Consider the following 13,685-nt stretch of genomic DNA (forward strand, 5'->3'; position numbering starts at 1 on the left):
TCTGATAAAACATAAAATAAACATCATGGAAACTGAGCAGACAGGCACCTTAAGAGCACTTTCTTAAGAGCATAGTTTACTTTTCAACGTAAGAAAGTATGATCCCGCTAGCCCTGCTATTTTTTACCCTGTTCTTAAAAGCACCACTGATGGTTAATCCTGTGAAGTACCTGAAAAATAAAACAGTTTGACTGCTTCTTGTCCTTACAGGTGGAGACTGTTACAGGGGTGTACAAAACAAACAGATCAATGTAAATATGAAAACATATTCATCTTCCTGTGGGAAAAGTTATGTTTCAGTGCTATGTTTCAATAGGAAGAAAATCTCGTTATGGCACCATCGGGAAGAAAGCATTCAGGAAAAGCTGGTAAACCAGCACAGGAGGATCAAGCGATACCTCCCTATGGCTTTCCAGAAGAAAGAAAAGAGCTGAGTGGATCAGAGGAAGATATTAGAGAAGGTGCTTACATTAATATTATTTTTTAAAAAAAGTTTATAGTATTTCCGACTATGAATAGATGAGAAGATATCATGTGTTAGCGAGTGCCTGAGCAAACATGGTTCCTGTTTGTGACAGCCTCCTAGTGCATGGTGTTGATTGATTGGTAAGAGAACACATCAGAATAGCTCTGTGTAGTACCCAGTTAGGTCTCAAACTTACAGGTAACGCCTGCAATAGAGTAGAATCTTGTTACCTTATTTTGTTATCTTATTTTAATGCCATGTTCTTCCATCACCTGGTTGCATATAATGCTATGGGATCAGGACAGAAGAGAAAAGCCCTGCTCACTTGTGTGGAGTGTGAGGTCGGATAGGTTAGTAGGAGTTTTATGCTGGGAGGTTTAAGAATACTTCAGGAAGAATGAACAGAAGAAAGGAAGAGAGAGAGCCAGCTGAGGAAAAAGAATAGAAGTCAACCAACGACTTCTTGTTTAATTTTGAGGGAGTGTCATGGAGAGTGGACTTAGCTTAAAAATACAGTTTTCATTCATCAAGTGATGGATGTTGTCTTTCAGCAGTCATGTCTGGGCTTTGTTTCTCTCTGTTTCTCCTCTTCTTCAGTTGTCCAGATTAAATACTGAAATGTGGGGGTAAATAATAAAACCAGCATCAGGAATATTTCCACTGAGTTTTGTTATGCTGCTTTCTGTGAAACATCTGACAAGTCTAGTCAGCGTGTTCTAAACTTTAAATAGGAATGGCTATCAGATTTATGTTATTTACTATACGGATCAAAACGTACATTCCTACAACTTCTTGAATGAGAGGGTTTGCAAAATGTGGAATTGGGGAGAATCTCTTTCACTTTTTATTTATATAATCTGCCAACCAAATTTCTGTAAGGATAGCTGAGCAACTTTATGCTATATAAATGTCTGTTGTTTTCAGGACAGCTTGTATAGCTGTGTACGCTAATGCATACTGTTTCGAAACAGTACATAGTTTTATTTGTTAAATTTGTATTGTTTCATATTTTGGGTACCCTATGTTTCTGTCTTGAATTGGGTAGAATCTTGATTCCCCCCAGGCCAACCCTCCCCTTCAGTAATGGAAATCTGTCAACCAAGGATTTGTTAATTTATTTTGAAAGAACATATATATCTGTCTGTGGTTTTGCTACTTTAACAGTCAGAGTACATTTAAATTCTTGCAGATTGGGCTTTTTCAATTTTTAGATTATTTTTAGCTTTCTAATGGTTGTTTTATTGTGAGTTGGGGGTATTTGTGTAGTAGTGGACTGAAAAACTGGTTGAGACCACCCTCAAGGAACTTAAGGCAGGGCCAACTCATATCTAGTCTTGTAGAATTCATCACCATCTGTCAACTCTTCACATTCAAAATTTTAGGAGCTGTATGTGTTATGGATGAGACCCTTGAGATGTGTTCAAAGAAGTGCTGTTACAGAAAAATAGTTACACTTCTCATAATTCCCATGGTCCCCACAAAATATAAATATATATAAAATACAAAAATATATTTTTGTTAATCTTTCTGAAATTTACATTAAGGTGAAACACCAGTAATGGAGAAGCATGGCAAGAAAAGACCTTTGGTGACTACTCATGTGGTTCCAGATGATGTAGGGTAAGGGTTAGAAAGTCTTTTTTCAAAATAAGTGAGTCTTAAGTAGACGCTTAGTTCAGTTAGTCAGTAAGCTTGTTTTGTTTGGGGTTTGTTCCACTTTATTTACCATCCTCCCTCATTCGGGACCCTTTAAAGGCTTCATACTGCTTTCCTATCGGGAAGTAATTTAATAGATTGCAGTAAACTTTTTGAACATCAATAAATTAGTCTAAAAAGAGAACTCTTGTAGGAGGGGAAGAGGAGTAAGTGTTATTTTTTATCTTGTAAAACAGTAGCAGCTTTATCATTGCTTAAACTATCAGGCACGTGAATAAAATTAGTTTTAAGCATACATATTTGGTCTTATTCCTAAGTAAAAATGGTCAAAAAAAGTTTTTAAACAATATTTTTTAGGGGTGAAGTACAGAATATGCTGGAAAGATTTGGAGGTAAGTACATTTACATTCTAATAAGTTGAAAAATAACTAATATTTAACATACAGAATTGACAGTAATCCATTATCATAAAATAACTTTTGAGATTTTTGCATAAAATAGCCAGTGTTTGTAGCATTGGTTACAGTCAGTTTTCAGAAAAGAGCTAATATTTAATACATCTAAATGGACCAGACGGAAAGAGAAGGAAGATAAGGGAATAACTGCATATAAAGAGAGAGAAAAGTATTGGTGTAAACTAATTATACACGAAAAAGGGAAAGATGCATGAGTGCTTTTGATTATCAGTTTCCACTTCAAGATGCAGTTTAAGAGGTGGTAATTATATGGCAAAGAGAAGAGACTGTGAGTTAGAAAGCTGTTGTTCTTACTTAAATAAGTTGTTACAATGAAACAAAAGAGACTGGGGAGTGCCACACAGGAGTGAGAAATTAGGGGCATGTAAATATGAAGATAAGCAGATAAACAGGGAAAAAAAAATTAAATTCACAGTAAGGAGCAGCTGCAGCCTGTAGTTGTGAAAAGACTGAGCTAGAGAGTAGCTTGTACTCTGCATCTTCAGGAATCCAGAGGATAGGGAATCTGTAGAAATGAGAATTTCTGCAGTCAGGAAGAAGAGTACAAAGTTTCTAGCAGAGCCAAACAACGAGGCTAATGCCAGTCATCTAGAGATGAGAGATTTATTCACCTTGCCTACTTGGATTTAATTAAGTCATAGTGAAATGAAATCCTCAGATGGCTTTACTTAAAATTCAAAGTGTCGAGCTGAATTCTAGATAGCTGACAGCTTAGAGAAAAAGCACATTTCACCTGCAAAGAATTTGTAATACACTTCACAGATAGTGGAACAAAGCATCAAAAAGGAGTGGAAAGAAGGGAAAACATCTTAACGCCAGTGTTACTTACTCAATAGGTGGTTGATTCTTGTATGTGTATGAAAATGCTGTGCACAGTCATTGTTTGCATGTAAAGCTTAAGGTGAAAGAGTTCAAGGAATTTATTAGTTCACGAATTAAGAATTTTCACAGTTAAGGTGTGTATTAGTATGCTATTGTAGATCTAGCAATCTAGACAGGAGGAGGATTTCAAAGTTTAATTTTAAAAAGCTGGGATTGCTTGTTATTGAGGACTTAAAAAAAGAACGATGGAAATTAAATGAAACACAGAGAGGATGCTCTCTACTCAAAAATAATAGGGTTGGCATTAGAGGCAGATGCCTCAGCAAGTTAGAGACAGATTTGACAGATGTTTCCTGAAACCTACAATGGAAAGAGAAAGCAATTCCTGTATTAACCTTAAACTAACTGTGACTTGTTTGTTAAATCTCCAAATATAAATTAAAATGAAATAGACATACTAACTGACATTAACCCAAATATTTCTTAAAAAGTACTTAAGGAGTCTTTCTGAAGTATGAGAAATAGTTTGTCATTCAGTCATTCAATATATTGACAGTGATAGTAATCCCATGCTACCTCTAATTTATTTCTGAAATCTACAAAATGTGAATGAATATTACTTTTAAAACAGTTGAGCTAGTGCTTTTCTGAGAGGAAAATGACATTCATAAAGTGTCAGCCTAGACAAGTAAATTGAAGGCCTGGAAACTCTCAGCTGGTACTGCAGTTGTGCAGCCAAACAAATGAGGATTTTGATAGTGCAACTAACAGATCATGAGGTACAAGAGAAAAGAGCAGGATGTCTGTACTCAGTCGAGGTTTGGCCAAGACGTCTCTAGGTTTGAATGAGGAAGAATTCACGGTGTGAAACGTCCAAATACTACGTCTGAAGATGCGTAATGTGAACTGATTAGATAATGCTGCTAGTGTTTCAAATGTGTGTGGGCTTACTGTATGTGTTAGAAGCACGTTAGACGGTAAGGATCACTAGGGAACACGATGGATACAGCGTGTAAGGAACTGATTTAAATGGGAAAGAACTGCAGCTGCCCGGGATTGAAGCCATGAAACGGTTTCAGTCCACTGTATGTGTCTGCTCAGAGCAAGTTTGACACTGTACCCATCCTGTCCTGACCAGAGTAAAAGAAGCTAAAGGTGAGTGACATCAGGGTGGGTCCTGTCAGGCCTGGACCCTCGGAGAGGTGGGACTCAAAGCAGCTGCTGGAGTAGTCCATGGGGCTGGGCAATGAGCAGGTGCAACTCCAGAGGCCCAGTGTAAGCTATAGAGTCTGTGGGGGGCCTTGAGAAGTAGCTCTTGTAGCAGTGCCTACACCAGGTGGAGAAAGATTCTTTACATGGCAGCTAGAAGCCCAGATCATATTAGCTTCTTCCTATTAGAACACACCTCATTTGCTTTTCCAAAGCATACAAGGTCATCAGCATCTTTAAGAAAACGCGCAACAAATCTTGGTATGCTTAATTTCTAAATATTCTTTAATTCTAGCTGACATTAACAAAGCTCTGTTAGCTAAGAGGAAAAGATTAGAAATGTATACGAAAGCTTCACTCAAAACCAGTAACCAGAAGATTGAACATGTCTGGAAAACACAGCAGGAGCAAAGGTAACATTTACCATTGTTTTTTAAACCTGTGAAGTCATATTCTTTTTTGCATCATAGCATTAAGAGTTGATCCATCTTTTTGCTGTTAAATAGCAGTAGTATATCTAGTAGTTAAACACCTACTGCGGTCCCCTTTTCTGCTGCCTCCAATTGTGTCCTCTTGGGTTAAACTGTCAGTAACGTTTTAGCATAACACTTTCTCTTTTGAATTAAGTTTAAAGTTTGGAATTCTGAGAGTAAATACCTTATACAACTGATTTCACTTCTTTCTTTTTTAATGTTGTTGTTACAGAAAATGATTTCTGTGATTTTTGTCTTTCAAAACTTTTTTCTCTCATTTAATTTCAAACTTTCTATTTGAAAACTGATATTTGCTTAGGAAAAGTTTTACACCTTTTGGTTAGGAAAGAAAATAATTTTCATATTGGAGATGAGATTCATCTCAACTAATAACATGCCTCCTTTTAAGGTTTAGTTACTACACCTGATACTAAAAGCAGAGCAAATTGAAAAAGGAGACAGCTAAAACCGAAAGTCTGCAACGCTTGCAACTTTTTGTTTTTATATATATTTTTGTTTTTATATATAATTTTGAAACTTTGTAAATGTACACAGAGAAACTAGAGCATAATGAACTAATGAATGACGTGATCGATTTGTCATTATAAACACCTTGTGTTAAAGCCAAGATCTGTACTGGAATTAAAAAAAAAAACACAGTAAACCTCAGAAAAGCTGACATTCTCTGTTAGGAAGAAAGTTGTTTGTTGTCTTGTTATTATTTTTTAACCTGAGTTTTGTATAAGAGTGCTGTCTCTTTATATGTACATAATTTACATTCACTTAGGAAAAATATATGTATGAATGTTAATTTTTTCAAAACACCCAGTAGGTTAGGACTTGATTCAAAATAGCATCTTTATCTATGCCAACTCCTTTTATTCTATTCCATGTGCACAGAACCTTATCTTTCTTCACAGCATTTGTAATACTTACAGCTAGTGTCTGTTTATAGGCAGAAGCTCAATCATGATTTCTCCCAGCAGTTCCTGACTTTATTTCAGCAATGGGATGTAGACGTGCAGAAAGCAGAGGAACAGGAAGAAAAACTTGCGGTGGGTTTCCAGCACAGGAATTGTTTCACAGTATAATCACAAGGAGAGAATAGTGTTGTTTAGACAACCAATGTAAAAGTGCAGAAATGTTAAAAATACCTTATATAGTTTAAACAAACATGTGTCTCTTGATTAAAAATTTAATTCAGGTTTGGTGGTTCTTAAACCATAAATGTTTAAGTTTAGGGATATATTTCAAAGTGAAGAGGGGTGCAGTACTTTACTTCAAGTTTATAGATGGGAGTAAATGATGCCCTGAGCCAGAACATGGCTTGAGAAAAGCCAAGATGGTTATGGAGAAGAACCAGATGTGCTGAATCTGTGCATCTGCAGACTTTGGGTAGGGAGACAAAGGAATACTGGAAAGTAGTTGTCCTTAAGCATGCACTGCTTAAATGTATGCCTCTATATCACAAATGCATGATAATTTGATGACTAAAGGTGATAGAAGCTACACAGTGGAATGTAAACACATGCTATTGCTGTATCTGTACTCCCAGCATGTTTGCAAGTTGTGCTCTTCCCTAGTCAGCACATTTCCCTGGGATACACAACAACTGTGTTGGCTAGCAGCCCTCAGTATCCCAGAGAGAATAGTTCAGGTTGGAAGGGACCTCAGGGGACGACTCAGGGCTTAATCCAGTCTTCAGTCTTTCTTTTATTACCGAGAACAAGGATACCTCCCCAGGCAGGGATCTACATTGTATGACCCGGACTGCCAGTGAAGGCAGAATTTTTGATTCTGACAAATGGCATCAGTGTTGCTGTCAAAGCACTTTTGGTAAACTAATAACATGATTTTTTTTAATTATTTTTTGCTTCAGAATATGTTTCGTCAGCAACAAAAAGTTTTTCAACAGGCAAGAATAGTTCAAAGCCAGAGACTGAAAACCATTAAGCAACTGTATGAGCAATTCTTAAAGGTACAGTAAATTTTCTTCTTACAAGGCAGCTGATCCTTACCATATCACTTAGGAAGGCAATATTAATCCAGCCTTTATGAAATACAGACTTAAGGTTTACTTAAGAAGACAACAGCTTTGCGTGAATATTCATGCTAGTTGCTATTTTTCCCTTCTTGGTTAAAACATGGCTTGTTCTTTCTATATATGCATACACGTTACATCTGTTTATAAATGCTTTACCTAAATGTCTTCTCACAGGGATCTGATTGGCTCTCCTGTTTCACATATTTAAGCATAACCCTCAGAGCATGCTTTCTAAACCAAGCTCAGCTTAAAGCTGAGTTTACCAGTTACCAGTTCAAAGCTTATGTAAGTTGGTCAAATCAACAGGCCTTTGTCTTAACTGTCCCTTAGGTTTTTGGTGCATATTGAAAAAAGTGAAAAGTTAATCTATTAAAAATACACTTCATGCTGTAACATACAACTTCTATTACTGCTGGCACATGCATCCTCCATAAAGAGAATTAGATGCCAATTTTTTTCTGTCATTAACCTTTTTAGCTGTTGCTGCTTCTTGTAAGGGAAGTGCCTGTTAATAAGTGGCAATTCTCTTAAAATTGCCTAGTTACAATTCCTCTGCTTCCTGAGCAACACTGACTAGAAAGGGTTTTCCTTCTTATAAGCTGCTATTAAAACTAAATGTTCACTAAGAAGTCAACTGAAGAATTTGACAAATAATGGCTTACAGTGAAAACAGGTCCTGCTGGATGGTTATATGACCAATCCAGTTTAACTTTACTGTTGATGTATGCATTATTTTGGATTTCTTGGCAGTCCTATAAACACCATTTTTGGACAGTGCTTATGGAAGTGTATTGTGTTTTAAACATGAGTTATAATGATCAAACGTTTTCTAAAAGTGGCTGACATGCTAGACAGCAAACAAAAAAAATGATTGAGTACTACTACTAAAACTTTTGCTTCTTTTGGGTTAAAAAAAGTTTTTCCCTGTCATTGTACACTAAGAACAAAACACTTTATTCCCAGAATTTCCTTCCCCCACTATTTCTAAGTAAGTTATTAGAAATCTACACTGTGAGGGGAAAAATGTAAGCACCCTAAACACTTGGTTTTGTGATGAGTACAGGGGTAAGGCATCATAGAATCACAGAGTGGTTGAGGTTGGAAGGGACCACTGGGAGGCAGGTTGGTCCAGCAAGTCAGGACTATGTCCAGATAACTTTTGCATGTCTCTGAAAATGGTGACTCCAGAACCTCTCTGGGAAACCTGCTCCGTTGCTCAGTCACACACTCAGTAAAGCAGTGTTTTCTGATGTTGAGAGGGAACCTCTTGTGCTTCAGTTTGTGCCCATGTGCTGGTGACCTGGCACTGAAAAGAGCCTGTCCCTCTCTTCTCTGCACCCTCCCTTCAGGTATTTGCACGCATTGATGAGATCTCCCCTGAGCCTCCCCTTCTCCGGGCTGAACAGTCCCAGTTCTCTCGGCCTCTCCTCACAGGAGAGCTGCTCCTGTCCCTTAACTATCTTTTTTCCTGGCCCTTCACTGGACTCCCCCCAGCACGTCCATGTCTCTCTGGACGCAGTACACCAGGCATGCCCTCACCAGCGCTGAGCAGAGGTAAGGATCACCTCCCTTGCCTGCTGGTGATGCTTTGCCTAAAGCAGCCTGGGACATTCAGACACCTTTGCCACAAGGACACGCTTCTGGCAGGACCCCCAGGTCCTTTTCTGTGGAGCTGCTTCCCAGCTGGGCAGCCCCCAGCACATACTGGTACAGGGGGTAAAGTCTGGCACTTTCTAATAAGCCTTAATTTCTATTTGAGTCATTTCCTAACTGTCCCTTTTTTGAAATTAGTTAGTTATGGTATCTGTTTTTTTCCAAGTCAGACAGTCACTCTATTTTAAATTTATTTTTCAATGCTTAGTTTAAGATGGTTGAAATTTGCAGAGGATATTACAGAAATCTTAGTAATAACTATTTCAAAATGTCAACAATGTCTTCATCAAAGATGAAAAACTGTATTACTATGAATTTTCTCCTGAGAGAATATCAACAGGTAAAAAATATCAAGCCTCAAATCAGCTTAACTTTAAATACAAGCTAAAGAAAATGCAGCTATGTACATCAGTTAGGCATAACTGTATGTGCAAAAGGGAAGATAACCAGTGAGCTTCACCTTAGCTTATTTGGAGTCAAGTGTGCAAAGAGGAGCAAATTCAACGTTTTCTATAGGCCTTATGTCGAGTCTCTAAGGTTGTCATAACATTAAACTGTACCCCTATCACTCCTGACAGGTATGCGTCCAATTTTTTTCTTGTAGAACCCTTATGTTTATTGAAATGCAGGATAGTAGCTGGGACCTCAGAGATGCTGAGTGGAAAGGACTGCTTCCTTTGCCATGTGCATATTGTTTAAACAGTAATGTAGAGTGGAGCACAAAGTCCCACACAATTTCTCTTTCAGGTTCATGACAAAACTCATCTGTAATTATCACTGCTGCTATAAAAATTGAACTGTAGTCTGAAAAATAGATTATTTTTTTTTCAAATTAACCCTGAGGCATCAAGCAGTTTTGAATTAAGATTATCCTTATCTGTAGAGCATGGAAGAACTAGAGAAAAACAATGAAAATCTTCTAGTTGGTGCACAAAATGAACTTCGCAAAGAAATGGCTATGTTGCAGAAGAAGATTATGATGGACACTGTAAGTATCAGGTTTATCAAGAACTTAAATACAAAAATAGAACATTCTGTAAAGAAGTCGTTTGACATTCATTTAATTAGATTAAGGAATCATTGGTTTGGCATTTGTTCAGTATTATCTCCTTTTCTTGTAACAGCAACAGCAAGAGATGGCAACTGTTCGCAAGTCTCTTCAGTCCATGTTATTCTGATGGCTCAATGGAGAAACAACTTGTACCTAAGTAACACGATACAAGTATAGGCATTAACCATAGAGAAGTTACCTTAAGATGATTTAAATGTTTTAAAGTTCCTATTAAATGATTTAGTGGATTGTTCTAACCTTGTGTCTGATAATTTTGTGAGAAGGCATATTAGCAAATTTATTACTTTGCGGGGGGAGGAAGAGGTAGCAAACCCTGAACCAATTCCTGTCTGTCCAATTAATCTTTAACTACTTAATATTCGCTTTCAATGGCATTGGACTGTTTGCATTGTTTCACTTTCTATAATGCCAAATTCAGACAGGTAGAATTGATGAAAAATGCGTTCCCTAAATTGTATATGATAAGTTTAGACATTTATGTGCATTGCAAATAGAAGCCTTTTTCAAAAGCTACAGATTAGACTTTTGTTGTTTCAACATCTAGCCTCCTGAGCTGTCAGCAGATATAAAAGTTCATAGACATAGCTCATGTAAGATTGTTTAATGACGTGTATTATAGTAAATTAAATTGTTAGGCCTTTTATTGGTACAGGCATTGCAGTATCTTTGTACCAATAAGATTTATGAACTGCTGTTATTTGTCCAAATGTAGGTTTCTTTAGTTGAACAATGAGCTTAATGCTACAGCTTTACATGACTCTGCTAAAGTAAACATAATTAAACATTGCTATGCATTTCTTGTAGACCACTGCTAAAGTAATCTAGTTCATTTATTTGGTACAAGCTATTAAAAGGCTTGAGATGGAATATTAATTTTTGCAATTTCAAATGACTAATAGTTCAGGGAGGCCTGATTTAAGGATAAAGCATTTATCTTTCATGTATCTCATTACAATCAGTATAAATTAAACAGCCAGAGTAGCCTGTGTGCAGTTTGTTTTTATAGCAAGCCATTATGTCCAAATATCTGCTTTTACAAATTAGGTAGTTCCTAAAATACTTAGTTGTTAGACTGAATATAATAATAGATAACACAGAAGCCACCAATACATGCAAATGTGATGATTTTATAACAATGTATTTCCAAACCAGTCCATACAGCTTCTTCTCCCCAGCTTACTAGCGTTTTTACTGCAGAATCCAGTTATCTGATGACAGTTCATAGGTTCTGGGAGCCAGATTAGGGATAGCTAAATTTTCTGTTAGTTAGCTATTAGCTTGCAACTGAAGTTGAGCAAGTAGCCTGTATGGAGCTGTTTTGTTCTGTGTCTCACAGGACTCAGAGGTAGAGCAAACACAGAAGTTATATTGCTAGAATGATGTATGAGGTAGTATGGGCCTGTGGTGGGAATCAGGTAACTACCAATGCTAATTTGAGCTGTGGTGCTCAGGTTCAGTATTTAAGGATGACTAGATGATGTCACAAAATACAGTTAACAGTTTTTGCTTCCAATCTTCAGTACTAGGTTATTTGTCACTATTAATTCTTTTTTCTGATTTCTGCAGTAGTTACCTACCATTTATTTAGCTCTGCCATATCTTTATAAGCACTTACACCTACTACTACACTACATTTTTGAGGTTTCAGGGGAACTAAACCTCCTCATTCTAAAAAGTTGCCTATGCATGTGCTTTTATCAGGTGATTGGTGATTAACTTCTTTTTTACAGCATTCAGACAAAGTGAAGTGGTCTTCACCGTTTTCCCTTTTATTTAGCCATGACCTGTATTTAGGTTAAGTTCAGGTGTAGATGCTGTATCTTTCCCAGCCTTGAACAGAAACAGTAGGGCTCATCTGGAAAGGACTGAACTCCTAATCTGTATTTAATTGGCATGCTGCTTCTTTGGCATAACTTGTACAACTATCCCTCCAGTATATCAGTATTTCCTTCTTAGACAGAAATGTACAGTATTTTTCCCCCCTTTTGAATTTCTTTGAACACCTCAGGCAGTCTTTTTGGATTAATATGTAGCAGCTAGGAAGCTGCAGCAGTAATATTTTTAAAACAAATTATAGCATTCTTTATTGTACAGTTCAGGAAGGTCTTTATGAACTTACAGCTCAGCTACATGGCAGCAAATAAAAGTGGTAACGAACACTTACATTCAACAGCTTTTTTACAAAAATAATATTCACATATTACCTCTTTAAAGGAGCTTGAGCTTAAGCTGCATTTGTGTGCAGTGATTTGCTAGCACAGACAATAAGCTATTTTTATTCAGCTTTTTGCTGATGAAAAGAAGAAAGACTGATACTATGCCTGACTTTCTCTTTTGGAGAGTTTTACTCTGCATTAGATTTTAGTTCCTTGCAGTTTTGTTTGGATAAAGTACAGTGGTAGTTACAAGATATATTAATACAGCAATAGCAAACATATTTCAGAGGGAATTAATTATACATAGGTGGGTTGCACTGTCACATTTGGGTGGGTTGCATTGTCACAGTTAAACAGTCACTAAAGTTTGTCAAAGAACTGAGTCATTCAACTTGTGCGGTTTCACAGACACAAATTAGGGTGGGTAAAGCTAGTGTCCTCACAGTACCCAGCTACTACAGTCTAGATAATGGAGCACAAGGAGGCAAACCTTATTATGGCCACAAAACCAGAAACTGCGCTCAGAAAAAAAATATCCAAGCTACAACTGTGTTTAGTAACAGTAGGTTATATACTTAGATACCAGAGAATGCATGAATCCTATAGGCACTCACAACGGTATTTTGGAGTAGAGGATAATTTTCCTGTTCCATACTTCTTCATCCTAATACCAAAACCTTACTAGTTTTACCTCATGGATGCCTCATTTTACCAGCCTTGACAATGCAGTACTGTATTCATTGATGCCTCTGACTACCACTTCACAGTAGAAGACTTTAGAAACTAATGCTAGATTAGTCACTTGGTCTAAGAAAAAGTGAAACTCCTCTTAGAATTCTGGTTGGTAGCACCATGGTTTGCAGTTTACGTTCCCCAGACCAGAACAGAATTAAGGTTACCTAACTGGAAACAAAGGTTTCGATTGTGGTACTCATGGGTTAAAATAACAGCTGCAGGATCTAGAACATAGGGGGAAGTAGATCCTGGTTCAAAAGTATTAATCACACTATAATCTGCAGGACTTTGTATTTAGTAATTCTAACATCTGGTAATATCTGGGATAGTATGAGCTTTCTCACAACACTAGTTTATTGAAAAGCTTAAGCTGTCTTCTCAAAAAGAGAGGCTGCTTCATTCAACATTCCCCTAACTGTTTTTCTTCTCCTTGACCTATTTAATCAGTCATTATGGTTTTGAACCTGTTCAGGAGCTTGATGAGATGAAATTCTGAAGACATGTATATGAAGATGAGCAGCGATCTGTAGGCATACACCAGTGGCATATCTCAGCATATCAAACAAGGATATGAACTTCAAAAAAAACAAAAATGCAACAGGTTAAAAACAAATGTTTTTCAAAACTATCCCAGCTGTGCTTTGATCAGTATATATCCAATTTTAAGAAGCATGTTAGCACTATGATATACACTAGTCTACTTTAGAAGAAGAAAAACAAACAGCACTAAGTGCTTACGAAAATTTGACAAACAAGGTTAGTCTGCAGTTAGAGTAACTTCAAACAAACCACCTGAATTAAAGCACAATTACAGGAGAGATCTGTCATTTTACTTTCAGATCTCCGTTCCAAGGAAAGAAAGCCAGCTAGCTCTCAAAACATGTATTTACACAGTATCCTGGCATTCTTTCCACAATGGCAGG

The 13,685-nt window shown here is 37.0% G+C and overlaps 2 protein-coding genes across 4 annotated transcripts in view; one reads left to right on the plus strand and one right to left on the minus strand.

Moving 5' to 3' along the window:
- Positions 1-9,977, plus strand: SYCP3 (synaptonemal complex protein 3). The gene is made up of 8 exons (XM_035561424.2): positions 1-461; positions 2,011-2,086; positions 2,480-2,514; positions 4,925-5,042; positions 6,058-6,157; positions 6,982-7,080; positions 9,683-9,787; positions 9,924-9,977. The coding sequence occupies exons 1-8, from the start codon at positions 332-334 to the stop codon at positions 9,975-9,977; spliced, it is 717 nt and encodes a 238-aa protein (XP_035417317.1). The 5' UTR covers positions 1-331.
- CHPT1 (choline phosphotransferase 1) overlaps positions 9,844-13,685 on the minus strand; it is a 21,577-nt gene continuing 17,735 nt past the window's right edge. For 2 of the 3 annotated variants that reach the window (XM_050714023.1, XM_035561412.2), the window contains 2 exons: positions 13,227-13,337; positions 9,844-10,003 (listed from right to left, as the gene is read on the minus strand). In XM_050714023.1, coding sequence (XP_050569980.1) covers positions 9,959-10,003; positions 13,227-13,337 — 156 coding nt within the window. In that variant the 3' untranslated portion in view covers positions 9,844-9,958. Of the gene's footprint in view, positions 13,338-13,685 lie in introns of all 3 variants that reach the window. The other variant, XM_050714024.1, reaches the window with a different exon arrangement.

This window comes from Cygnus atratus, chromosome 1, assembly GCF_013377495.2.
Source record: "Cygnus atratus isolate AKBS03 ecotype Queensland, Australia chromosome 1, CAtr_DNAZoo_HiC_assembly, whole genome shotgun sequence".
In the NCBI taxonomy this organism is placed as follows: Eukaryota; Metazoa; Chordata; class Aves; order Anseriformes; family Anatidae; genus Cygnus; species Cygnus atratus.

Coding starts and splice junctions, on each gene's coding strand:
- SYCP3 (XM_035561424.2), top strand. CDS start 332: ATGGCACCATCGGGAAGAAAGCATTCAGGAAAAGCTGGTAAACCAGCA. Junction 2,515..4,924: donor TATGCTGGAAAGATTTGGAG/GTAAGTACATTT, acceptor CTTTAATTCTAG/CTGACATTAACAAAGCTCTG. Junction 7,081..9,682: donor TGTATGAGCAATTCTTAAAG/GTACAGTAAATT, acceptor CCTTATCTGTAG/AGCATGGAAGAACTAGAGAA.